The sequence below is a fragment of the Leopardus geoffroyi genome, chromosome A1 (genome assembly GCF_018350155.1).
Source record: "Leopardus geoffroyi isolate Oge1 chromosome A1, O.geoffroyi_Oge1_pat1.0, whole genome shotgun sequence".
Taxonomy (NCBI): domain Eukaryota; kingdom Metazoa; phylum Chordata; class Mammalia; order Carnivora; family Felidae; genus Leopardus; species Leopardus geoffroyi.
In genome coordinates this window covers 100,425,255-100,452,474 of record NC_059326.1, presented here as the reverse complement: position 1 = coordinate 100,452,474, position 27,220 = coordinate 100,425,255, and the positions used below count along the sequence as shown (strand labels likewise).

The 27,220-nt window shown below is 44.0% G+C and overlaps 1 protein-coding gene and 1 long non-coding RNA gene across 9 annotated transcripts in view; one reads left to right on the top strand and one right to left on the bottom strand.

Moving 5' to 3' along the window:
- The window catches only part of LOC123602363 (synuclein alpha interacting protein), a 159,837-nt gene that overhangs the window by 13,117 nt on the left and 119,500 nt on the right, over window positions 1–27,220 (bottom strand). For 6 of the 8 annotated variants that reach the window (XM_045486881.1, XM_045486889.1, XM_045486876.1 and 3 more), the window contains exons 5-10: window positions 26,495–26,674; window positions 19,808–19,921; window positions 11,861–11,986; window positions 6,563–6,732; window positions 1,625–1,717; window positions 11–1,079 (exon numbers count right to left, since the gene is read on the bottom strand). In XM_045486881.1, the coding sequence (XP_045342837.1) occupies window positions 11–1,079; window positions 1,625–1,717; window positions 6,563–6,732; window positions 11,861–11,986; window positions 19,808–19,921; window positions 26,495–26,674 (1,752 nt within the window). The remainder of the gene's footprint in view (window positions 1–10; window positions 1,080–1,624; window positions 1,718–6,562; window positions 6,733–11,860; window positions 11,987–19,807; window positions 19,922–26,494; window positions 26,675–27,220) is intronic. The other 2 variants (XM_045486897.1, XM_045486908.1) reach the window with 2 other exon arrangements.
- On the top strand, window positions 1,074–1,839 carry LOC123602425. The gene is made up of 2 exons (XR_006714490.1): window positions 1,074–1,222; window positions 1,382–1,839. It is a non-coding gene; the product is annotated as an uncharacterized LOC123602425 (long non-coding RNA).

Below are 27,220 nucleotides of genomic sequence, written 5' to 3'. Positions count from 1 at the left end.
AGGGACTCACCGCCTTATTCTTTCCTTTGCTAGCAGAGCTCACGGGACTTCTCTTGGCATCTGTTGTCTTCCTTCCAAGTGAGGTTAACGGCAGTGTGGAGGTCTTCAGCTGGTTGGCTGCCTGGTAATTGTTATTATTGTTCTGGTTGCCACTGAGCGTCTCCATGATAGATCGGAAGGTTCCAAAAGGCCTTTTCAGTTGATCCCCCGATTCGCTACCCGTAGAGGTCCTCTGGGGGGTCCTGCCCTTATCTCTGTCCTTCTCCCCAGTGGGCTCGAGGCTAGCCTGCTCCATCTGGACCACGGGCTCCTCAAAGGTAACTCGGAGTTTTAAGTTCTGAGATGTCCGGCGCTTGGAAGACGGAGACTTGAGGGCACTCTTGGGGCTCATGGCCACTTTCTGGGTGGCGGTGCTGTCAGGGCTGGGCTGAGTAGGGTCTCCGGAGGGCTGGCTTGGGGGAGTGGTCCCTGAGGCGGGACACTGGGATTCCAAGTCGGGTTCGCTGCTCTCGGAGGTGGGAGATGGGCTATGGCCGTCTAGAGATTTGGAGGCTTTGATACCAAAAGGAAACCTGCGTCCTGATGCCAACGTGTGTTTCTTGATCATCAGGTGCAGGCTTTCTGCGCTGTCCACACTCTCCACACTTCCCACGATGGGCTGCGGTCTGGGCCTGTCGGCCTTCCTCACGGGTGTGCTCTTGGGGTCCTCAGAGGTGTTGGAATCAGTGTCGGACTCACTCAGGGACCGCTGCATCAGCTGCCTCAGCCGAGCCAACTTCAGCTCCCTCTTGTCTGCAGGGATCTTCTTCGAGTTTCTAGAAGAAGCCTGAGCATCCTGAAATTCCAAGGACAGCTTTTCCTGGGTGCAGACACTCTCTGAGATATCCTTCCCCAGTAACTGGCGGAGGATTTTGTCAGAATCTTCATCTTTTGCTTTGGCCCTGGCCCGACTGGATGCAGACAGGCTTCCGAGCACCTGAATCCCCTCTTGGACCCCGGGTTTGCTCTTGGCTACAGACTCATCATCCGCATCTGGAGATTTCCACTGGGACCTTCTGGAAGCGGGGGAGGATGGCGAACTGAAAGATGATGAAGAACATATGAGGTGATCTCCTATCACTGATTGCCTCCACTGCCACTAACGACTTACAGATCGACAGGACTGGAATAAGAAAAATCACTTAATGTCTGTGCTCATCAATCTCTAAATAGCTCCAGAGAGGTAACCATGACCACAGTGTAGTGGGCCTCATACCTAACGCTATGACGAGAGATCTGTCTACTGTTTTACTGTTTACACATCAATGTTGTGCCAATTGCATTCATTATTCTCATCTTCACCAACCTTATACACCTACGTATCCTTATTCCCATTTCACAGGTGAAGAAATGAAGGAATCTGACTGTGACTTTTCTGTAGTCAGAGAATGAAGAAATGGCAGAACCAGAGATGAAGCCGGGTCTTCTGACATCAGGTCCAGGGCGTTTTCCCCCTGTAACGTCTCATATTTATTCCTCTTTATAAACATAAAATATGTGCTGTTTTTGTCTTCTTAAAGTCCAAAAGAAGGCTCAGAGACTAAAGACACCTAAGAACTCTAACCATTAATGTTCCTGCTATTACCTGGGCGAGGAAAGGAGGGACTTGCCCTCTGATTTCTGGGCTTCTAGAAGTTGTTGGAGCTGGTTCTGCAGTGTGACACGTTCCATTGTCTGTCTGGGAAAAGTGAAGCGAGACACATAAGCTCTCTGATACATGGCCACTACTATAAATGAGTAGGTATAAATTTTGTCATGATAATTTGCAATAAATTGCAATAAATCCCAAAGCCTTACAAACACGCCTGTCCTTCGTCCTCACCGTGCAGAAATCTTCGAAGGACACAGTCAATTACCCAAAAGGATGCTTATTATTCACATTAGCAAGAAACTCTAAGTAGCCTAAATGCTCATCAATAAGACTCAGTGAATAATTTAGTTGCTTCCATAGAGGCAGCTACTAAAAATGATGATCTATTCCAGTAGCCATGACATAGAAAAAGTTTCCCTAGTATATGTATAAAGTAGATACATATAGATATAGAAATACATATACATATATACATACATATATTAAATAAAAAAGGAAGTTATAAAAATAGTGGGTGTAGTATATTTTTTTTATATTTTAAGAAACATAAAAGAATATAAATATAAATTTCTTTATATGAGAGAAATATAAAAGAAACGTTTTTAAGAAATCCCTCTCTGTATATAAAATATATATTACTTATAACATATATGCTTATATCATACTTATATGTATTATTTACTCTTTCCACACTGTTTAAATCTTTAAAGTAATTGTATTCATGCAGTGATCAGAAAAGAGCAAAATAAGAGCAACAAAAGCAGACTATTTCCATAGGGGGTAAAAACAATGAAATAACTTAGCATTTTCTTACATAAAGGGAAACCTGGTATGGCAACGCTCAATTTATTCTGGACATAAAAGCGGAAGGTACTTTAAATGGTATCAGAACGTGCTTTAAATTTAAGAAAAATCAGTTAAATGCCGCAGGTGACGGAAATTAACATCTGTTTAGAAAACATAGTTAGAGAACTTGAAAAAAGTGAATCCAACTGATTCTGACTTTAGAAGAATAAGCAGTATTTACTGAACTCTTTATTCGTTTTATGACCACCCGCCACCCCCCAAGGATGGCCATCAGATTCTAATCCCTGGAAGGTGAGAATATACGTTATCTTATGCGGCAAAAGAGCATTAGTGTTGCAGATAGAATTAAGGTTGTTATTGGCTGACAGAAAACCAGGGAGGCTCTCTTAGGTTATTATTATTGGTTATGCCATCCAACCACATGTCTTTAACAGTGAGGAGGAGGAAGATGAGGTCAGACGCACTCAGTGTGAGGACTCCATCTGTGATTGCTGGCTCTGAAGAGGAAGGAAGGGGCCAGGAGCCAAGGAATGCAGCGGCCTCTAGGTGCTGGCGGTGACCCTCAGCTGACAGCCAGCAAAAGAAGGGAACCTTGGTCCTACGACCACAAGGAACTGATTCTGCAACTGGACTCTCATTCTAGAGCCTCCAGAAAGCAACAGAGCCTGCAGACAACTCAATTTTAATCTGGAGACCCATTCCGGGTTTCAGACCTACAGAGTTGCAAGATGAATTTGTGTTGTTTTAAGCCACTAGGTGTGTGCTGATTTCTTATAGGAGTAGAAAATGAATACAGGTAGCTTCAAAAATGGTAGACTCTCTCATGGGCCAGGGTGTGGAACCAGATGAATGAATTACAAGTGTTCTTATGACGACCGCCAGACTTTAGATACAGGCTTGAGGAAGCCTAGCGTTCTCCTTGCTGAGTGTCACTGCACATACTCAACAACCACTGGCCACCTAAACCTAGTTCTGTGAGATCAGACCACGAGGATACCCTGCCATCTCCCCGAGTACTCTGTTTTTCAGACATGGTCAGTTTTAGTCCTAACATTTCATCCCTAAGAAAAGAAAAGTCTGTGATCTCAGTTTATCTCACTCGTTCTGTGACTCACCTACTGAAAATGTAATTGTCTAAAGAAGGAGACAGCAGGGGCGCCTGGGTGGCTCAGTTGGTTAAGCATCCGACTTCAGCTCGGGTCATGATCTCAGGGTTTGTGAGATCATTTTAACTTGATTCCTTCTATAAAGACCCCATCTCCAAACAGGCATACATTCTGAGGTACTAGAGGTTAGGACTTCAATTGATCTTTTATTTTTAGGACAGGACATAATTCAACCAGGGAGACCTAGGCTTGTACATGAGAACTTCTAACAGAGCTGAAGGTTGCCATTTAAATTTTTTTTTAAATTTTTTATTTACTTGTTTTGAGAGAGAGAGAGAGAGAGAGAGAGAAAGACAGCAGGGGAGGGGAAGAGAGAGAGGGAGACAGAATCCCAAGCAGGTTCCACGCCGTCAGCACAGGGCCCACTGTGGGCCATGAACTCATGGACCATGAGATCATGACCTGAGCCAAAATCAAGAGTCGGACACTTAACTGACTGAGCCACCCAGGCACCCCTGGAGGTTGCCATTTTTAAATAGTAATTACCTTTATAATGATAAAGAGTTAGTAAAGTTATTCTAGTAGGAAAAGGCATTCAGCACTGTCTCTCACTCAAAATTTTGGACTAGAAAAACTCTTATTTTTCAACCCTCCTTTTTCACCCTTCTGTGTTGTTGGTGCCCTGGAGCTTGAAGGGTATAGGGTGCTGTGGCTAGACTAAGTGGACTTCCCTTTTCACTTCTAGTTTCACCCATCTCACTGAGGAACATGGTAAGTAAAAGACCAGGGTCTACAACATAACTTCTCATATTTTATCTTGTCACTGGCCTAACGATAACTGTCTACAGCATTCAGCTTTGGAAACAGCAGAAGAGCTGTTATCTATTAGCATACATGTGTATTTTATCCTAGGCCCATCAACAGGGAAGGCAGCCAAGACCCTGACCTTGAACTGCTCACCAATAAAACAGCTATTATAGCTCATGAAAAGCTCACAACTCCACGGCATAGAGACTGAGGACCATGTTTTTTGGTCTTTCCGAGTATGAATCTTTAGAAAAAAAATTCTACTGGGTTATTTGAAAGCTCCTCTGAATGGCGCCCCCCCCCCCATACACTACTGGGGGGCAGGGATATTGCTACAATATTTCTGGAAGGATATTAGGCAGCATCAATCCACATTTTAAATACTTATGCCCTGTGTTCTAGCAATTGCCTTTCTAGGAGCTTAGCTTTAGAAATACCTATACATGTACCTAAAGACATGTGTACAAGGATGTTTGCTATGGAAACATAACTTACTGAGTTGTGAGTTTGTGGGCATTTTCCCCTCAGTTACAAGAAGTTCTTAAAGCTCACTTCGCTCCCTCCCCCTGGGGAGATTTGTGTAACTGGGCAGAGGATACTCGGAGGGGAACCCCTTTAATGTTTAATTTTGCTTTATTCTTCCCATTACAATTTTTATTTTATTTCTTTTTAAAATTTATTTATTTAGGGGCACCTGGGTGGCTCAGTTGGCTAAGCGTCTGGCTCTTGATTTCAGCTCAGGTCATCTCACAGTCTGTAACAAAATCCCGAGTCAGGCTCTGCGCTGATGGCAGGGAGCCTGCCTGGGATTCCCTCTCTCCCTCTCTCTCTGCCCCTCCCCTGCTCATGCTCTTTTTTTTCCTCTCTCAAAATACATAAAAGAAACATTTTTTTTTTAATCTTTAAAATTTACTTATTTCAATTCAACTTCGTTAATATACTGTGTAACAATGCCTTCAGGAATAGAACCCAGGGATTCATCACTTACATATAATACAATACCCAGCGCTCATCCCAACAAACATCCTCAATTTTTAAGTCCTGTTTCCAGTGAAAACCTAACTGGGTTTTCATTAAAGAGGGCATTCTAGTAGGGAGGGCAGGAGGGTACAGAGAGACCTGGCCTCTGAGACAAGAGCGGGGGAAGTAGGGAGACCAAGGTTTTGCCAAGCTTAGAGAAGAGCTGGAGGGTCCGGGGACTTGCCAGACTGTGGCCTGGTTACACCTGTAATCAGGTAAGGCCTCCCATCCACCATACGTCTCTCTTCAAATGGGAAAAAGAAGGTTTTTAAAAATAATTTAAAACACTTCATATTTTGCTTCTAACATTTAATTTTTAGGGTTCATCCTCCTAATCTGTCAACATGACTCTGAATGCTCATTCCGATTTTTAGTGATTCCCTCCCCAATCGGTAACTGTCATTCGGCTGGTGTTTCCCAAAGTCTGACTTTAATCCTCTAAAGTGCTGTCGGCACCTTGATCTCCATCCTGCTAGAGACCTACCTGACAGCTTCTCCACTGTCCCCCTCTCTTCACGCTTATCCTGACAACCTCCCACAAATGGTTCCTGACGTCTAGGTAAGCAGTGGGTAGCCGTTCAATAATCTTGGCAAGAACAGAACTCACTCCGTCTAGGCCAAGAAGCTTTTAAGTAACATCACGCTGACCAAACACTATTCTGCGTTCTGAAGAGTCACGAATCGTCTGCTTAATTTTTCTAATAAATTTACTGGTGATGGTTGCCAGATCATCTGTCTGTAATTCCTCAAATATACATTTTTCTTTTGCAAAGCTGGGAAATGGGTCTATCTCTAGTTTTTTGCTTTTCTCTCTCAGGCACTTAATGATTTCCTAGCACATAAAGGACAGGAGTCTGGGGGCGCTGTCTGTGTGTTCTTTCTATGACCGCTAAGAAGTTGGCCCCAGAGATACGCACACAGAGAGAGCCCGTCTGTCATCCCACACACCTTACGTTCCCTGCTTAGGAAGTTTGCTCTGCACTGTTTGTTTAAACGTCAATTTGCCTCTGGTACCTGCGGCACGGGTGCTGGCCAGGAAGACCTGGGACAGAAGAAGAAAAGCCGAGAGAAGAAGGCTAGGAATTCCCTGTACAACCAGCATGAGACTGGTACAACCAAAGCACCTGGCTCAAACCCAAGCGAAGTGAGGACAAGCCAGTCTCAGTGGTCACGGCAAGAATGGGTCACTTACTCCTTCAGCTGCTTGGTCAGCTTCACCACCTGAGAGGCCAGCGACATGCAGGTCTCCACCACCACCAGGTACCGGGAGCACAGGGTGTGCCCGTGGCGCTCGGCGCTCTGGGAGGGCTTCTCCCCGGCGTGGTTGTGCATGGTGACATTTGCTCCGTATTCAACCAATGTCTGTCAGAAAATGCAAAGGCACGTGTCATTCCAAGACCTCCCCTGCAGCATTTTTGTTTTTTTATAGGACTGTAACAGAAAGGCGAATGGAACTTTTCCTGTTAGTCCCAAACCAGTTACGGGAGCCCAGAGCCGGCTGGGGTAGCGGGCGAGGGGGGACCATGACATGCAAAAGAGAGGTTCTGGCGAGGTTGCAGGAGCTGCTATCACTTTCCCCAGAGCCTACAAAAGTGCAGCAGAGCCAATGTCACTGCTTCGGATCCCACTGAGCCTCCAAGGAGCTGTAAGGGGCGGGCCTGATGCTGTCCCCAGGAGGCTGCCTCCTGAGCAGGGAGAGGCGGTGGTGAGCTGCTCTGTCCCTTGTAGTGTGTGGGCCCATAAAGTTGGGGATGCGAGGGGTGCCTGGGTGGCTCAGTCGGTTAAGCTCCCAACTTAGGCTCAGGTCATGATCTCGTGGTCCGGTCTGTGAGTTCGAGCCCCGCGTCGGGCTCTGTGCTGACAGCTCAGAGACTGGAGCCTGCTTCGGATTCTGTGTCTCCCTCTCTCTCTGCCCCTGCCCCGCTCATGCTCTGTCTCTCTTGCTCTCAAAAATAAATATAATTTTTTTTTTTTTAAGGAGTTGGGGATGCGTGTAAAGAGGACAGAGTGGAATTTTGTTTACCTGTTCCTATTTGCTTGGGAAGCACGCGTGATCTGTGGCTGAGCCGACCGCAGCAGAAAGAAAAAGAACTCGAGAAAAATGATCTGGAGGGGCTGTGAAGCAACCCACACTCCCACCACGTGTCGGGCAAGAATATGACCCATAAATTGAGCAGACGTTACAGAAGGGGGCTTGTGGTGAGCTGGCTATCATGCCACTTAGAGAAGGAGAGGGTTCTCCAGCAGCAAGAGCAGGGAGGTGTTACACAGGCAGAGGGAAGTGTATGGGGGACAAGGATGTGATGCTAGGGCCAGATGTCCCCCGTCAGGTATCAGTGGGGAGGCTCCAGAGAGGCCTCACCCACCAAGGCCAGCAGAGGGTCAGCATCTGAAGGCTGCCACAGAGGACATTAGTGGCCAACCACAGTGAGCCAAAGAAGCAACGACAGCTTTCAGGGAGAGTGCCATGACCTCTGACGTTAAGCAAAGAGTCAGTTGACTTTTCTCTCCTATCTCTTACTTGTCTCCAACACTGAGCCCAGAAGAGAGAGGAGAATAGGAATAGGGGAATAGGGATAGGAGACAGGGGTGTACAAAGCCAATCATGCCTCTGTCTCCTGGCCAAGTCCCTTGAACCCTGAGTCTAATCTGGGTTGGAGAGCAGAATACTTTGAATCAGAAGATTGAGATTTTATTTTATTTTATTTTTTTTTATTTTTTTTTTAAAGAGAAGCTTTTAACGTTTATTTATTTTTGGGACAGAGAGAGACAGAGCATGAACGGGGGAGGGGCAGAGAGAGAGGGAGACACAGAATCGGAAACAGGCTCCAGGCTCTGAGCCATCAGCCCAGAGCCCGACGCGGGGCTCGAACTCACGGACCGCAAGATCGTGACCTGGCTGAAGTCGGACGCTTAACCGACTGCGCCACCCAGGCGCCCCAGAAGATTGAGATTTTAAAAGGCGAAAGATTTATGCGATCTGAAGAGAAACCAGAGTATAGAAGATTGAGATTTTAAACTGGTTTGGAGTAATGTTACGTCGCAAGCAAGCAGAAAGTTATGGAACCCGGCCAAGGTCATCATTAGTAAAGAAGAGAGACTTGATGGACCATGGTTGACACCAGTAATTAAAAAAAAAAAAAAAAAATCAGGGTGCCTGGGTGGCTCCATCGGGTGAGTGTCTGACTCCTGAATTCGGCTCAGGTCATGATGTCACGGGTTCATGAGACCCAGCGTCGCATCGGGCTCTGTGCTGACAATGCAGATCCTGCTTGGGATTCTCTCCCCTCGCCGTCTGTCCCCCACCCCTTCTTGCAAATAAATAAACTTTTTTAAAAAATTTTTTTTTAATGTTTGTTTATTTTTGAGAGAGAGAGAGAGAGAGAGAGAGGGAGACAGAGCACGAAGAGGAGGGGGAGACACAGAATCTGAAGCAGGCTCCAGGCTCTGAGCTGTTAGCACAGAGCCCGATGTGGGGTTTGAACTCACAAATCGTGAGATCATGACCTGAGCCAGTCGGTCAGTCAACAGACTGAGCCACCCGGGCACCCCGCAAATAAATAAACCTTGAAAAAAATCAAACTTCTTTTCTATTTATACTGTGGTGACATTAGAAAAGCTGTCCCATCAGTATTAGTCAACTGCCATAATCTGACATAGTCTTTGACACTATCAAGAAGAAATGTATCTCTGGATTTATATGAGTCAAAGGTACTATTGCTTCCAAAAGAAACACCTGTGATTTTTTAAAAATTTTTTAACATTTATTTATTTTTGAGAGAGAGACAGGAGGCAGAGAGAGAGTGAGAGAGAGAGAGACAGGGGCTGAGCACAAGTCGGGGGGGAGAAGAGAGATAGAGAGACACACACAGAATCCGAAGCAGGCTCCAGGCTCCGAGCTGTCAGCACAGAGCCCCATGCGGGGCTCGAACCCACGAACTGTGAGATCGTGACCTGAGCCGAAGTCGGACACTTAACCAACTGAGCCACCCAGGCGCCCCGAAACACCTGTGGTTTTCAAATTCCTAGATGGCTTACACCAAGGGGTCATGAGGAACTTTGGGGCCTCCTGGTTTACGGTTCGGAGCCTCCTGGTCACTCACCACGAAAGGCCGATGTGCCCCAAAGCCACTGCCGCCAGCCTGACAGAAGTGGCAGGCAGATCACCTCGGCCCTGAGCTCCTGCAGCCCTCCCAGGGCATCCCTGTAAACACCTGCTGTTACCACTCCCTTGACCCCGGCCTCTGGCCTCTGCAGTTTTCCACCCAGTGTTTTCCATGCTCAGTCTCCACCTCACCTCAAAAGGGCCCTTGCGATCGCCCCCGACCCCGGCCTACCCTCAGTCTCTCTGTATCTTTTTTTTCCCCCCTTTTAAATCTCACACCCAGCGGACAGACCCGCTTCCAAGATTATCCAAGTTTCCACAGCCACGGTATCTAGTGCCAAAAACATCATTTGTGTTAAGTGGAGAGATGAATGGCCTAAAAGCACAGACAGCCTCTGTTCACATATAAAAGAAAAATAACCAAGATCCCAAACAGAATTAGTGATATCAGCTGGTTTTCTTTGGCTGTCGGTCACTTATTAGCTGATGAAAGAAGTTCAAGATGATTAAATATTTGAGGGTTTTGTTAAATGGAAAAATTGAAGGTTTTGGTTTTTATTCAATTATTGTTTTCTTCCACAAAAAAGTCCTGCTACGGTCCTTTCGGGGGTAATTTAAATTTTTCTCTTTGCTCTCATTTCTTATCACTGCTTTTGCAGTGTGGCACCTTAAATGAGAAGATGCACACTTTGCCAACATTAGTGGGGAAACTTCCAGACACTCGGAATACTTCCTTCCAACATTGCTCTCCAAAGAGCGGACACTCCAGAGAGCGTTGTGCTGTTACCTCTGCCTTTTGCTTTTCTGAACCTCTTGCCTTTCACACTGACAGCTTTTCCAGATCTTCTCCTGTCATTTCCAGAGTAGAGTCCCTTCTACCTTCATAAGCGACTGGTTCTCAATGCCCGGATTCTCTCTCTCTCTCTCTCTCTCTCTAATTTATGTATGTATATATGTATGTATTTATTTATTCATTTAGAGAGAGAAAGGGGTAGGGGCAGAGAGAGACGGGGGCAGAAGATCTGCAGCGGGCCCCATGCTGACAGCAGAGAGCCCGATGTGGGACTCTAACTCATGAACTCTGAGATCGTGACCTGAGCCCAAGTCGGACACTTAACAGACCGAGCCACCCAGGCACCCCATCAGATTTTGTCTTTTGGCGACAACCTTCCCTGCACACAGCAGGACATCAGTAAGTTCCTGTTAAATCAGCACATTGAGTTGCAATAAAAGAAACAACGTGTAATAAGGTAAATAAAAAAAAAAAAAAAAAAAAAAGACCGGGGCTTCCTTAGAGCTGTTCTAAGCGCCGAGCTTATTCTGAATGTTGTGAACTCATTGAAGTTAAAGGTACTTTCTTTAATGACAGCCTTCAGTCATATGCTGTCAGTCAGGAGGGAGCTTTCTTACATTTCAAGAAGATGTGGTAACACATCCAAAGATGCTGGGTCATTGTCCACGATACGAATGGGATGAATGGTCTGACTCTGGTAATTACGCCTTCGTACATCAAATTCTGGGCCAAATTCAAACTTTGTTTCCAATGCAAAGCCTCTCCTTCCCTCACAGGGTCACCCCTCTTTCTCGTTGGTTACTGTCTCTCTTTGCTTTATCACTCAGGGCCTTAGCATTTTTTAAGAAAAGGGGTTTATCTGGTTTTACATGCACACATGCCCCAAACTTCTGAGGACCCTGACTGGGCTTTCAGCCATGTGTTATTACAATGGCGGCACTGGGTTTGGCTCAGGTTCCTGCAACAGAGCGTTCGGCTGAGGGGAAGATTCTGACTCCTCTTCTTGTGGGAACTCTAGGTGCTCTAAGCAGCCCTCCTGGATCCTCTCTCAGGTGGCTGGGGGGCAGGGAGAAGAGCCTCCTCACCTCTCCAGTGGCTCTGCTCCCCAGCCTTCGTACACCTTTGCACACATGGACCATGGTAATACTTGTGAGGCATGTAGGGCTACATGGATGAGGCCTCCTGAGGCTGTTGGGTAGAGTGGCTGGCCAACCAAGACCCTGCCTGGCCTGCCTGAGGGCTGAGGGGAGCAATGGCCCTCCGGAGGCCTCCCTGTAATCAATTCTGGGCCTTTCTGATGGCATTTGAGAAGCTCAGTCCTGCCCCAGAGCAAGGGGGCAAACCACAGCCCTCTGTCTCTAGTCCCTTTCGACAGCCTTCAACACTCAAGGAGAAACTTCTAGGACTCTTTAAGCCAACATTTGTGTGGATTTCTGGAAATACAACTATATCTACTTAATTCCTTATTATTGACTATAATGGAAAAAGCTGACTTCACTCACATGTTTCTTCCAGTAAACAAAACGTCAATTTTTTTTGTTTCATTGCTTGATAAACTCATTTCTCTCTTCAAAGCAGCAGAGCCTGCGTACCTGTATGCACCCGAGGTAGCCATGCTGTGAGGCTACGTGGACAGCACTGTTGCCATCTTGGTCCACTTCATCCAGCGAGATGCCCTGTTCTTGCATAAACTGAAGAAGCCAAAGAAGAATTTTTTCCTATAAACACACAGACAGTTGCAATTAATGGAATATCATAAGTCTAAAGTAAAACACAGAGGCAAGCAAAACTTCTAACTTGGGAAGCTTACATACCACCACGTTGACCCTATCAGCAGAAAATACCCATTCATTCTGAACTGAAAATCCATGCTTCTCTCTGACTCGAGTCAACATAAGAGGAACGCTCAGAGACTCTTAAGAGCAGGAAGTTATGTCCGAAATGTTCTTGTTGCACTGACATCCACTAGAGATGGAAAACTGATTTGTAGAAATTTGAGTACCTCCTCAAAGTCACACACCTAGACAGATCCAAAATGAGGGCCAAAATCGAAGTCTTTTGATGCCAAGGCAATGTTCGTGTTATTTTGTTACACCGTCTTTAGGGTTCAAGAATATTATAAAACCTCAGACACTGAGATAAGCAACTTATCCTTTGAAGTTGATAATGCTTCAACCATGCCTTCCTAATCCCAGACCTCTTGCAATCAACAGGCTGTCAGAGAGAGGCAACAGCTTAAGTTGCTTAAGCAGAAGAACCTCACCAAAATAAAACCAGGACCGTTTGGATTTTTCTGACCAAATGTTGGTGGGGTTTTAAAGGTAAAGGTTGCCCTTATTCTGCGTTATTCACCCAATGTCTGAGCACAACCTTTCAAGAGCAAAGACACAGAGTGCTCAGTGTGTTGCCAAAATCCGTTTGCATTTTACCCACTGGGTCTTTTGTGGTATTTTCATGTTATCTTTGGCCTCAGGAGAAAGCAGGGGGATGGGATTTCACTGTTTTAAAATAGAAGAATTAAATACAATGTTAAAAAAAAAATAAGAGAGTGGTAAAAACAACAGCGTGAAGTTTAGTGAGTGGAATTTGACATTTAAAAGGATGATCATGTGTTTGAAATAGCCTTGAACCTCTCCTTAGCCTCTAAAGGATTTTTTTTTTTTTTTTCCAGTTACTTGCTCAGAATGGTCATGAACTTTTATACTTTTCCGGATTAAATTTGCCTTCACCTCCTGAACATGCCAACTAATCTGCTAAAGGAATGTTGGATAAAAACAGCCAACCCCTTCAGGGCTTCGCCCTTCACGGGGGAAGCAGGGCACTGTTTATGAAGGCATTGGTGACATCAGGGACAGAATGAATATTCCCACCACACTCTTCCCATGTGAGCAAGCAGAGAGTAAGACCCCTAAAGAGCAAGAAGAGAAAAATGTAATGAATGCCTATAAACTACCAAGAGGGCACCCAGGGAAAGCAGGGTGTCAGCGGCAAAAGCAGACAGACCTTGTAGAACATCAAACCCTGAACATCCCTGGAGAATGAGGTGGAGAAGGAAGGCCCTGGAGGCCAGGCTGGGAGCTACAATCCGGATAAGGGTAGACTAAAGTGCTTGTCCTCTTTTTCCGAGGCAAACGTGGATGGGGGTTTGGGGCTGAAATTTGGATCAGAGCAGGTGATGCTTCAAAGGCACAAGGTAGAACAATTTTATTTTTCCTAATGAGGAAGGGGTATTACTTTTATTTGGAGCCAGATGATTCTGCCGTGTGATCTTGAAGACCTGGGTGAGTGGACATATCTCAGGTTAACAAACATAACCAACTGGTTTGAAGTCAACGGATAAGACATGGAAACATCAAGAGGGCAGGTTGTCGTGATTCAGCTGGTGAAAAAGACGGCCCTGTCATCTCGGTGGGTCATTCTCAGGTACGTGGTGACCTGGTTTGCTCTATGATATTCAATCATGGGATGTTAAAATGGCAGAGTGGGAGAGATTTTAGGAGTCATCCCATTCGAACACCCTTGTTTTACCAATCAGAAAGCCAAAGAAGACAAGTATATGTTCTCTGATACTCTAGCAGCTCCCTTCTTTAGCAAGTAAAGTTCAGGGGAACGCAAGATAGTCAGAAATATCCTATACGTACCTTCTTGTCAGGCACATTTTCATATTTTTTCAGACTCAATTAATAGCATAGTGGAGAAGTCTATTCTTCTATTAATGATAGGGTTGGGCGCCTGGGTGGCGCAGTCGGTTAAGCGTCCGACTTCAGCCAGGTCACGATCTCGCGGTCCGTGAGTTCGAGCCCCGCGTCGGGCTCTGGGCTGATGGCTCGGAGCCTGGAGCCTGTTTCCGATTCTGTGTCTCCCTCTCTCTCTGCCCCTCCCCCGTTCATGCTCTGTCTCTCTCTGTCCCAAAAATAAATAAACGTTGAAAAAAAAAAAAATGATAGGGTTGTAGAAAATGGGATATAGCATTTCATACGACTAGACGTTTTCCCTTGTAAAAATAGGGAGAAGAATCTGGACACCTCGACTTTGCAGGGGCTTGAAAATCTGGGCAGACAGGCCACGGTCTGTACAAGGCAAGAGCTGCCTTGGCTCCTGACGGTCTTTCAAGTCAGGTTCAATCCACGTTGTTCGATAACCTGCCTTCTTTTCTTCTGATGCCATGGATAACTCTCCCTTATGATTACATTCCAATTCAAGACACAAGACTTACATAAAGGAAGAACCATTATTCTACTGTTCAGAACAAGGCAGGTCTCTGCCCAGCACCTCAGATTTCAGTTTTGTGTTCGGTAGTGGGCAATTTACTTTAATAAGAAGCTACAGAATCAGCCTGGTGTTTGATAAACTTCATGAAAACAAAAGGTCTTGAATTCCCGGGTTTGGGTAAAAGCATGGTCAGCATCCAGTCTCAGAGAAAATGCCGTTTTCTGCTCTGATTCGGGAGAACATGCCAGCAGAAATCGATGGGACTATAATGTAAAGAGTGACTTACTCGACCAATATCTAGTAAGGAGAAAAAATACAGCTATTTTCTCCAACTGAGAAGGGCCTTATGAGATACATGTGTATTAAATATACATATGCAGTGATGGCTACCGCTCTTCTTAGACATTTAGCGCTCTCTTTCTGTGCATGCCTGCATGTGTGTTGTGTGTTGTGTGTGTCAGGGAGATGTTTAAAAAATGTCATTTCTGATTTTCATTTTGCCGTAATCCACTGCTTTCAGAGAACATCCAGTGAAGTCGTAAGGATCGAGAGGCCCTTCTGTATTATTTCCATTTTACAGAATGCCTCTCCAACTTAACATTCTACCCATCCGCCCACACGCTCCTCATCTAGACGTTCAATTTTTATCTCTTGACTGAAAACTTCCTTCATGTCCTGGTTTCCTCTTCTGGGGATTTTCTGCTCTTTTGGTAATCTGTTTTATTGGGGGTTTTTGTGTGTTGTTAAAGGCAATGCAAGTCGTTTCATGGGGCAATTAATACATGTAATTTATGAGATTTGCTGGACAAAGTCTAATAAAAAAATGTCACTGCAAAGCGTTCCACAGGTCTCTTGTTGGCCTCAATCAGTAAAGCGTCTACAGTTTTCATTATGACTGTAAGTTCCAAAGGAGGCACCTCCTTCTGCAATCAGAGATCATCGAATCTAATATACTATCAAAGGTAGAATTCAGTCTGGTTTTTGAGATGTTAAAATGTAAAAACATGGCCAGCCACAATTTCAGGGTGTCATATATTGTAAGATAAATGCAGAATCCAGAGACGGTAAAATGTGAACAAAAAGTGTATCCGAGAACTTGTTAAACCGGTTAAGGCCTAAATCATTCATTGTCAAGTTTCCCTTATGTTTTACTTATGGTGAAATAAGTCAATTGAACAATATTGAGATCAATAAAACAGGAAATTGGAAGATACCCAATAATCCTAAGAAGCAACATTTATCTAATGTCTACTATGTATCAGCAACGGGCAGTGTTCATGCGGCTTTTTGCCCCCTGGCAAATAAACCACTTTTATCTCCATGTTAGAGATGAACAAACTGAGGTCCAGAGAGATCTTTTCTATTTAAAAATAATAATAAACGTCTCCAAGACCCCTGAGCTAGTAAATGGCAGGGCTAGGATTTAAGATCAGACACGGAGCCACTGTTCTCCAGGCCTCTGCTATCTGTCTACTCAGTATGAGTATCCGCAGCCACTCACTGACCCATGGCCCCTGAATCCGTAATGGACACACTCATTTTGCACGCTTGGGTCACAGAAAGCACAATTAACAGCCCATCAGTCTGTGGGTTTATGAAGCTCTGTGTTGCTTACGCTGTTTCAAAGATCAGTCCCTGGAGAGCGGATGGGTGCTTCAGCTAATCAGACATTTTCCTATTTTGCTTTTGTCTGCAATCTCAGTACTTTGAGTACTGAGATTCTTATTTCTATCCGGTGACAGTGAAACAATCAAGTCGACAGAATATTTTGCTTTTTTAAAGTTGATCGTGGAAAAACAATCGCACATAGCCTCTTGCCTGCATGCCTATCGCTGTAGGAGTTGCTGCTCTGTTCCTTTTTTTCAAAACTTGTCCCTGATCATTCTATCCCTTTGTTTTTTGTTTTGTTTTGTTTTGTTTTGATCCGTGTCAGGGCCAACATTTCAAACGCCGAATGCGGGGTGCCTGGGTAGCTTAGTTGGTTAAGCATCCTGTTCTTGGTTTTGGCTCAGGTCATGGTCTCATGGTTCATGGGTTCAAGCCCTGTGTCAGGCTGCGAGCTGACGGTGTGGAGCCTGCTTGGGATTCTCTGTCTCCCTCTCTCTGCCCCTCCCCTGCTCTCTCTCTCTCTCTCAAAATAAATAAATAAACACAAAAAATAAAATGCAGAATGCACCCAGTGTAGACAAAGGTGCTCTTGTACACGCTGAGTGCTATGAGGGAGGTTGTTTTCACAGCAAGATGTCCTTACCAAAAGTGACAGGGGCGACTCAGAAACACAACGGTCACAAGGAACACAGAACCCACTAAACCAATGACCGGTGCAGAATGGGCTGAAGCCCCCAAACTGCTGAGGGCACAACAGCTTTGCTGGGAGTGTGGGCCAGACCCTCAGAGCCTTTGTGGTGAAATGAAACAGCGCCCGTGACACAGGGTAGCTTTGACTTGAGACAGTTCTGTCTCTACTGTTTGGCCGGCAACAACTCTCTCCAGGGACAGCAAAGCAGGCCGACTGGAGGACATCCCTGCTTTTTCTGGGAGTTTCCCTGCAGTTTTCACCTCCGTGCTCCCTGTGGCTAGCGCTGCTCCGTACGATCAGGCAATGGAATAATTGCACCCTCTGAGACTTCATGTGTCAAGAGGAGGAAAATCAATTCTTATCACCCCAAGATCTATCACTCCAGGAGACCGCTAAAATCTGCCGGCTGCCTTGCGGTACTGGAGTCTTTAAGGTAATTTTTGCGAGAAAAAGGACACAAATTGGGAGTCACGTAGAGCCCCTTCTTTGAGAATCTATATGAGGGGCAGAGGGCAACTAAAATAAACCAAGGGAGGAATTTTCCCCTGTTCTATCCTTTCCAGCAGTATTTACTGAAGAAACAAAAGCAGAGCACACTCAAGTGCCTGCCTGATGCAGAAAAACCTGCATGTGCTGAATCCATTAGAAAAATGTTCAATAACAGTCTTCCTTGTGAAAATATTAGCCTTGTAACGGTTCCAAGTTCAGCATCTCCACAGGTTACCTGTTACATAAGTGCCTGCGGCGGATGCGGGATGGCTGGGCAGAGGAGGACTCGTGGTTCTAAAGGGCCTCGATGCCTTCCACTTGGGGAGGAGTGCTCTCCGAAAGGCGTTGCTGGGCTGCCCTGCTCAGAGCCATGCTCTGGGTCATTAAAAAGGCCTCTCAGCTTGAAATATCAGCCTGAAGACTGATACTAGCGTGAGGCAAACGTCTGACGTGGCTCTTCTGCGAGGTCCCCGATTTCCGTATTTTCCTCTAGTCCAGTCCAGTAAGCCACAGCATCACCCAACCAATCCCAGAAAGGACATGTGCGCTTCTTTGGTCCTGATGGCTTCACAATTGCAAGAAACCCACTGTGAGAGGCGAACAGAGAAGCTGGCACACATAAGCAGCATTTCCCGACACAAAGAATGCCAGGGGCCCAATTATTTACTTAGAGTCTCAGAACAGCAATGCAATCCCTTCCTCCTTGTCTTTGGCAAGCTCTACCAAAAGCACAGGTAGCCTTTCTACGGGGATGGAAAATTCCTTGCTAGGCTTTAGATAAGCCGATGAAACCAGGAACACGAAACGATTATTCAGACAGTTTGGGAATAAATTACATTCAGTTTTATACTGAAAATGATTTAGGAAGATCATCGGTGATTACATTCTTTTGGTCATTCGAAAACTCGATTCTCCCCTTTGCCAGTACAAGCCAGAAAAGGGCATCCTCAGCAATTGCTTAGGAACTGTTATGGTTGTTTGTGGAATACTGTGACTGGGGCTCGCCAGGACAGGACACTGAGAAAATGGAGTAATTCTTTCAAAGACAGTAGCTTTGACAAATTGTCAGTGTTCTTTCTGCTCTTTTCTTCATGTCGTAAATTTAGTACGAGGTACTGATTTCGATGACCTGTGTATCACCACGTGTTGTTAGACGGAATTGTAAGAAAGTCTTCCTCAGGTCAAGGCCACTGGGAACGGGCTATAGGAATTGCCTACACAGGCAGATGCAAAACAGAATCTGGTCCTGAAATCAGAGGGCCTGAGCTGAGGTGCACTCTTTGCTTACTAGGCACTGGAACAAGACAAGTGTAAGCCACTTAACTTTCTTCCTTGACTCTCACCTCCAGAATGGGTACAGACAACAGGATCCAACAGGGTTATTTTAAAGAATAAGCGAGATAATGTACACAAACTCCAAAGGCTTGGTGCCTGGCACATAGAGTGAACGTTACATATTAACATATACATATATGTTGTATATGTGTGTCACATACATGTTATATACGTGTCGTATTTATATATGTGTGATATATACATACAAACATACAAACACACACTCATACATACATATATGTGTATAATTTATATTCACTGAAGTTACCATGGTACAACATAAACTATCACCTAACATGGACTCGCACTAAAGACAGACTGCAGTCATATTCTCCAAGGGTACTTTTTGAATTTGAGATTGTCATGCTCGGAAAAGCTTAATCTCTTGTTGACAATACCACAATTTACTGCCACCGGGACGGTTCATGAAGCCAAAGGGGATATGGTTATAGGCATGAGAAGCAATTTTCTTTGCCACAGACAAATATGATTAAATCTATTTTAATACAGTGCTGACTTTATTTATTTTTTTAAGGCTGAGATTGGCACTCTGTGGTTCCAATTTTTTAGAAAATATAATTTATACTTACTCCTCTCAAAGGGAGTTACTGATGATTTTTGTACTCCACACCCTGGATTGTGATCTGTGTACATCAACTACTCATACTGGGATTTCCTAAGGTAGAAACTGGTTGTAACTGCGACTGATCTAGTTAGTGTGTTTGCTTATCTTAGAGATTTCCTTGATTAATATCTGACTGAAGATTTTCCTTTTAATGTTGGGTACGAGAAAATGTATCATTTTCCCTTTTGACGAAAGTTAAATGCATTTGTTGTAGGAAATTTGGAAAATACTGAAAAATAACAAAAAAGAAGACAAAAGCCACTTGTAAATCCGCCTTGAGTGGTAACAGCTGTGAACATGTTGTGACACAGCTTGTTTTCTAATCTTATTATTTACGTCTCTTCCTCTTTCTCTAGAATTCAATGTTGGTACCAAATTACAGGAATGGTTTTATAGCATACGTTTCAATATTTTATAATAAATGTTTTTTCCCATAAAATTCCATCATATGTATGTAGCTTCATTATTTATCCAATATCTTATTATGGAATATTTAGGTTGTTTAAAACATGTTTTTCATTTAAAAATATTACAATGAAGCGACTGCTTATAAATCTGATTATTAAAAATTCCTCATACCTGACCAAAGCAACCTGCGTAATGAATGAGGCTTGGAAAATCCTTAGAACAACTCAGTTCGGCAATGGCCTCGGTTTCACTCACCATCCAACGTACACACTCCAACTGACCGTTCTATATTGGCAAAAAGAAGACAGAAATTCAAAGTAATTCAGGTTTGAAAAATACCTCATAGGGGCACCTGGGTGGCTCAGTCAGTTGGATGTCTGACTCCTGATTTTGGCTCAGATCATGATGTTACAGTTTGTGGGATCCAGCCCTGTGTCAGGCTCTGGTGGTGGCAGCTCAGAGCCTGCTTGGGATTCTCTCTCTACCTCACTCTGTGTCTCTGTCTCTTTGCCCCTTCCCTGTTTGCTTGCACAGGTTCTCTCTCTCTCTGCCTCTCTCTCTCTCGAAAATAAAGAAAATAAACTAAAAAAAAAAAAAAGCCTCACGGGGCGCCGGCATAGCTCACTTGGTTAAGTGTCCAACTCTTGATTTTGACTCAGGACATGACCTCACACATCAGGTTCGAGCCCCACATAGGGTTCTGTGTTCCCAGCACAGAGCCTGCTTGGGCTTCTCTCTCTGTCAACCTCTTTCTCTGCCTCTCCCCTGCTTATGTTCACTCTCTCTCTCTCTCTGTCTCTCAAAAACAAAACAAAACAAAACCTCACAGACAGTAATTTTGCCGAGGGCAAAAAAATCACATGAATTTTGGTTCTTGTATTTGGCTTAATTTATTTGCAGTATAAGCATATCATGTATTATACTTCTGATCTGTGGTTCTGACTCAAAATCAGTTGGGGAATTTTTACGTAAATGCAGTTTCATAAACTTTAATCAGTTGGTTTAAATCACTTTATTGAGGTATTCAATACTGTAATACTATAAAACATACCCTACCCTGTTTTAAGCATGTGGTTTGATGAATTTCAACAGATACATACTCTCTTGTAACTACTGCTCCAATCAAGATATAGAACATCTCCAGCACCCCCTTCCCCCCAGTCTCTAGGACTCCAGGGTCTCAGGTCCTCACCTTTGCCCCAGGCAACCACTGATAGGATTTTTATTTTATTATGAGCATTCATGCCTCTGAGAGTCCACCGTGCTGCTGCTTGTATGAAAAGGTTGTTCTTTTTTACTGCTGCCAAGTATTCCATTGTATGAATATACCAATACCCGTTTATTCATTAACTCTGAGAATAGGCTTTAACCCTTGAGAATTTGAAATGGCAGGATTCCAAAAGAAAGAAAGAAAATAATCCTATTATACTGGCTCCAATGCTACCTGCACTGAAGGGTTTGGGGACTCCGTCCCCAAAGCGCACTGGCTCTTTCCTCCAGTGCTGAGATCCCACACTGTGCAAACCAGGAAGGCAGCCGTGACATGTATAAGCTAGTCACGAGGATCCAGACTTTGGAATGGATTTAAATCCTGAATCCACTACTTAGTTACAAGACCTCCAACAAGTTGCTTCCCCTCTCTGATAGTCCGTTTTCTCCTCTGTGAAATGGCAGGGATAGTAGTAATGACCTCATACAGTTACTGGGAGTAGCAGATGAGACAGAGCATGTGAGAGTCCTTGGCACACAACACTTATTACTTCTTACTAGCAGCACGCTCTTTTAGATCCTCTATAACACCAGCGAGACGTTCAGCCGCCTTCCCGGTTTGCCCAGGGTGGGGCCTCAGACCAGGAGAAAAGAGCCACCGTGTCATGGAGTGTGGGAAGCGTATTCTAAACATAAGATGCAGGAGGTAATCTCCTCATTATTCATCTACACCTATTTGCATATTGGAATTTCAAGTAGTCAACTCACAACTATTCGCAGGCAGAGACCATTCTTCCCCTGGGGGAACCTAGCAGGGCCAGGTGTGGGCCGAGTAGCTGCCAGGTGCCCCCACTGATCTGTCTCCTCCCTCTGCTGCCCTCCTCGCTGCCAGAGGAGGTTGGTCTGTATGGGCCGCCTCCCTTGCCCCCAGAGTTGGCTGATGGAGAGTGGTAGTGGGACACCACGAAAAGAGAGGGAGTTTGAGGTCCCGTCTGTTCCTGGCTTCCCAACCCCTATGGGGTTGCCACTGGCTGCTGAGTCCCTCTACCAGTCAAAGGTCAAAAATCAGCCAGTTCTTTCCTTCAGCCCTGTCTTGCTGGCATCCCCGGCTCTCAGACGGTAACAGTGCTCTGCTCTTAGTCCAGGACACTGCACTTTTCTTCTTGGGCTCCCTATACCCCACCCATCATCCTTTCGTGTATGGATCCTTCATTGCAGATGTTTTTCAAACCGCACGCTTTGAGCAAGTCAACTGTGCCCTGCCAGGATGAATCAACACCCAACAAGCCACTGACACCATGCATTCCGTTCCTTCTGAATGAACAAAGGAAGGAGAATAGTGGCGAGCATCTGCTAGGCAAGACCGTTCAGAGCAAGCAGCACGTACGCAGAACACGGGAGTATATGGCAACGTTTCTGACTTTAACGATTTGAGTCTTGTCTCTTTTTGTCTTAGTCTAACTAAAAGCTTACTCATTTTTGAAAAAATCCTTTCATGGAACTAGAATTGGTTTTGTTGACTTTCTCTGTTGGTTTTTTTTTTTTTTCCCCTGTTGTCTGTTGCATTTATTTCTGCTTGCATTTTCCAATTTCTTCTGCTTGCTTTAAATGTAGTTTTCTTTTCTTTTTTTTTAAGTTTCCTAAGATAGAAGATTAAGCTGTTAGCTTGCTTTATTTATTTATTTATTTATTTATTTATTTATTTATTTATAAACAATTTTTTTTGAGAGGGGAGAGGGGCGACAGAGGAAGACCAAGGATCTGAAGCAGGCTCCACGGCCAGCACAGAACCTAAAAGGAGCTTGACCTCGTGACTCCAAGATCATGACCTGAGCCTAAATCAAGAGTGGGGTGCGTAACCAACTGAGCCACCCAGGCGCCCCTAAGCTATTATTTTAGATCATTTTCCTTTTCTTTTTTTAATTCTGGCATTTACAATTATACATTTCATCCTCAGCGTTGCTTTCACTACATCCTTAAATGATAATATATTGCATTTGCATTCACCACCAAATATTTTCCAGGGTCTCTTGTAATTTCTTCTTTGATAAGTGATTATTCTGGAGTGATTATTCTGGATACGTGATAATAATTATTCTATTCATTCCAGACACTTGTGAATACCCCAAATTTCCTTCTGTTACTGACTCCTAAACTCCATTTCACCATGGTTAAAAGGGAATACTTTGTATGACTTCAATCCTTCCTAATTTACAGAGACCTGTTCTCTGGCCCAGCATATGTCTATTCTGGAGAATGTCCCATGTGTACTTGGGGGGAATGTGTATTCTTCTGTTGTTGGCTAGAATGTTCTGTTAGATGTCTGTTAGGTCTAGTTATTCCACAAGGTGATGTTGAAATAAATGTATTAAGTGACAAAATGCAGCCACAAAGGTGGAAGGAAATATATTGCTACTATGATTTTGAAGCATCACTTGCCGTAAATAGAAATACCAAGAAAACAAAATGTTATTACATTCTGGCAGGAGACTGTTTGCCTGAAGTCTCTGAGACTGGGGTAACTCACTGGATGTAAAAAAGGAGTGCCAGTAGGTTATGTCTCTGAAGTCATTTTTTCACCAGACCAACATGTTGTCTTTGAGCTTGATCAGAAAGGACTGAATGAGAAATGAAAAAGAAATTAAGGTTATTTCATTCCATGTCTGTTTAGCTCCTAAAATAATGTATCGTGTTGGCCCTATTTGAGAAACACACTGCTCTCACCTTATAGAAATCTTTCTTTCCAGTTATTTTTGCCAAACTGTTCCCAAAGGGGACTCAGTAATGCGCTGAACTGCCACAGTATTTAGTGCTGGGTTCCCCAGAAAACTCTCAATAAATTCTGCATGTAACTGGTAAGAATTTATTATGTTCCATCTAAGGAGTTTAAGTGGAGGGGAGAGGAGTTCTTAAGCCTTCAAAGCCGCTTTCCTCAGGTAATCTTTTTATGTGATATCCTATCTCTGACTTTGCTTCCTGTCAGCCCAGTCATATTATCTCAGCAACTTTTGCCATTTGTACCCAGTTTGTTCTCTTTAATAACAGCAGGGCTCTCAGACCTATGTTTAATGAGCTGAAACACCATCGGCTGGTCACTGGTGTTCGAAACAAGGTCCTAAAACAAAAGAATGATGACTTGTTAGAACTCCCTCAACTTCACCAACGTCTGTCAAATTACACTGAATGGACTGAGGCAGGATTTGTGTCGGGACCAATTTCCAAAGGGGGCGGCACTCACAAAATATCTGCATTTACTGCTTTTGTGAATTCTAGATTAAAGGAAGAAATAGAAGATTTCCCTTTCTCATATCATTGCCTGGAAGTAAAAATATGAAAGTCTGAGACCCCAAATAAGAGCTTTTAAGTTTTATGGGTTTGGTATGTGTTCTTCATTAAAACAAAAAAACAAAATGCACTGCAGTTTTATTCTTATTCTTACTCTTACCCTTACCCTTATTCTTATTCTTCTTATTCAGTAATCTCTACACCCAACATGGGGCTTGAACTCACAACTCCAAGATCAAGAGTTGCACACTCTTCCAACTGAGCCAGCCAGATGTCCCCAAATGCCCTGCAGCTTAAGTTTCCATGCCAATTATACGATAGCAGTGTGTTGACTGAAGCAGTTTATTAAGAATGGACTAACAATATGGAAACCATAGAAAGAGTTTATACCCAGGTGGCTGAAATGCCACCAAGTTTCTTCTGTACTATCCTACTCTGAAGACTCTTAATCTGTGAAAACAAGCATGAAGGGATATAAACAAAGAAAAAAAAAACCTTTCTCTTCCAACTATGTAGCTAAGATATACTCCATAATCTAACATTAGTTAGAAAAACTAATAAGACCTGTATTTTATAAACACTAAAACAGCAAGGCAAATGTCAATATTTATTGGCCATGCAACAATAATTTATTCATCACTGACCCATGTCCATTGATGATCAGACCCAACCCCTGCCTTCCCGCAGGACTCGGATCTAGGACTAGATCCTGAATTCGCCACCCCACACTTGAATTGCTGGTAACTTACCTGCCGTATCTATCAGGCTATCAGCTCCTTAAGAAAAGGGACTACGTCTCATTCAAATCTGAATTGCCTTCATCTAACATAGTACCTACTGGATTTGGTACACATTGTCGAACTCAACTATGATGCACCCTGACTTCGCATCTAATTTCTCTTTCTTCATGATGGCTGCCTTCAGTTCCGCTCTTAATGTGACACGGCAACATTCACTTAAAGGAAAGCGATATCTACCAAGGTCACAGATTTCTTATTTTATAAAAAAAAAAATATTATTTTCTATAGCATCTTTGCAATAGTACATTATCATTGAGTAAAATTAAATAAAACAGAAAGTAACTTGTAATACGTAAAACTTTACCACATGGTAAATAAATTAACGATGCAAAAATTCAGATTTGCTTAAAAGTATGTGAGGGGCAGACCAGCAACCACTTGTTTTTCAAATGTAACATGTTCTTCGGTGAATTCACAAACAGATTTCTTTAACTAGCAAGCTCCCCTAGTAAATTTCAAAAGTAATTCCATTTCTAAAAATTATGATCATTCAGCTTTTAGAAGACATAACTAGCAAAACACATACAAGCACAGGCTGTATTATATTTCCCTGAACTTCACTTCTGGCTTCTTCATAAATATGACTGAATTCTACATTTATTTGCCAAAGATCTTAAAAGTAATTTTAGTTTAATAGCTAACCTTCTAGCGATGTGTTATATTTTACAGAGGCACTCACTTGCAGTGCTATAAAAGACCACGTTTCCCTGACTCACAATTTCTAGGTTTTAACTCTTTCCCCGTCGGCATTAATTTGTATAGATTTTGACAGACAGCATACTGTGCTCCACCAAGAGCTAGACTCAAACTCGGCACTGACCCTCTAAACAACTTTGGGTCCTGAAGACATTTAAACTTCAGGTGTGATCCATTAGAAGTCTGCTTTATTATCTGAAATACTCCTGAGAGCTATCACTCCTTAAAATACACCTTTTCCTCATTTGTTTCGCTCATTATATTCACATTAGGAAAAAAATGAAACCGTCTCAGATAAATCCAGGTGTGGTTAAGAATCTGAATTGCAGTCACCAGCAGTAACAAAAGTACTGAGAACTGCAATAGATCATTTTACTTCCTCTTTATTAGCTGACTCGAAGCTTACCCTCACTGCACAATAAATTGGAATGTAGTCTCCAAATCTCAAAGCAGTTGGTAACTGAAATGATTACTATCTTAAATGTCATATGCTCATTTGCCGTTTACTAGGTATACTGTGCTCCCCCCTCCCCACCCTACACTCATGTGTCCGACTTAGCTCACTAGGAATCTTAAAACAACAATCAGGGGCAGCGGGGTGGTTCAGTCAGTTAAGTGTCTGACTCTTGATTTTGGCTCGGGTCATGGGTCATGATCTCGTGGTGTGTGGGTTTGAGCCCCATGTCCGGCTTTGCGCTGACAGCGTGCAGCCTGCTTGGGATTCTGTCTCCTTCTCTCTCTGCCCCCATCCCCCACTTGCTCTTTGTATCTTTCTCAAAAATAAATGAAAATAAGACCTAAAAAAAAAAACCCAAAACCCCCAACAACCCGACTTTTAGCAGTGGAGGGCGCAGCCCCAACCGATCACCTTGATGGCCAAGCCTGCTGGAGTCAATCTCTCCGCATTCCGCTCACTGAGGCAGTCCTCTCCCATCAGAGACGTGAGGTGCTGCAGACACTCCGCATGTCCCTGCGATGCGGCCACGTGTAAGAGATTGTTGCCAGTCTCGTCGTGAATTTTGTCTAGGTTGTCAGCAGCTAGGTGGGGCTGTACAGAGAGTTAAGATTAGAACACTTAAGTCAATAATCAGAACGAGATGCTGTGGGGGTTCTGCTGTGGGCACTGGTAAGAAGAGATGATCTTCCAGAAGCTCTGGTGCCAATCCTGGGGATGTAGTAAGTCAAAATTCCTTACCATCAATTCTGATGATTGCCCATTACAGAGTTTGCTCTGCTACCCTTGAGAACATGAATTCTCAAGAGACTTATCTTCATGGGAGACATGGAGACTGGGATAGGTCAACAAGACTGTGGAGACTCCGAGCTGGCTTTCTAAACAACTGCAATGATATTTATGGTAACTGGCAAATTCCCTCTCTTTCTACTCCACTCGACTGCTAAGTGCTGACAGCCAGACTGTGTTTTATTCTCTGTTGTAGGTTTGTTGAATGAAGGAACTACTTCTCTCAAGCATCTCGTCTGCCTTGAACTACAGAGAATTGGCTTTCATTGCAAACTCCACGATGGCTGCCATGACTAGCGCCCCCACGGGGTTCTTCTAGACACTTTCACCCCAGACAGACTCCTGGACGCT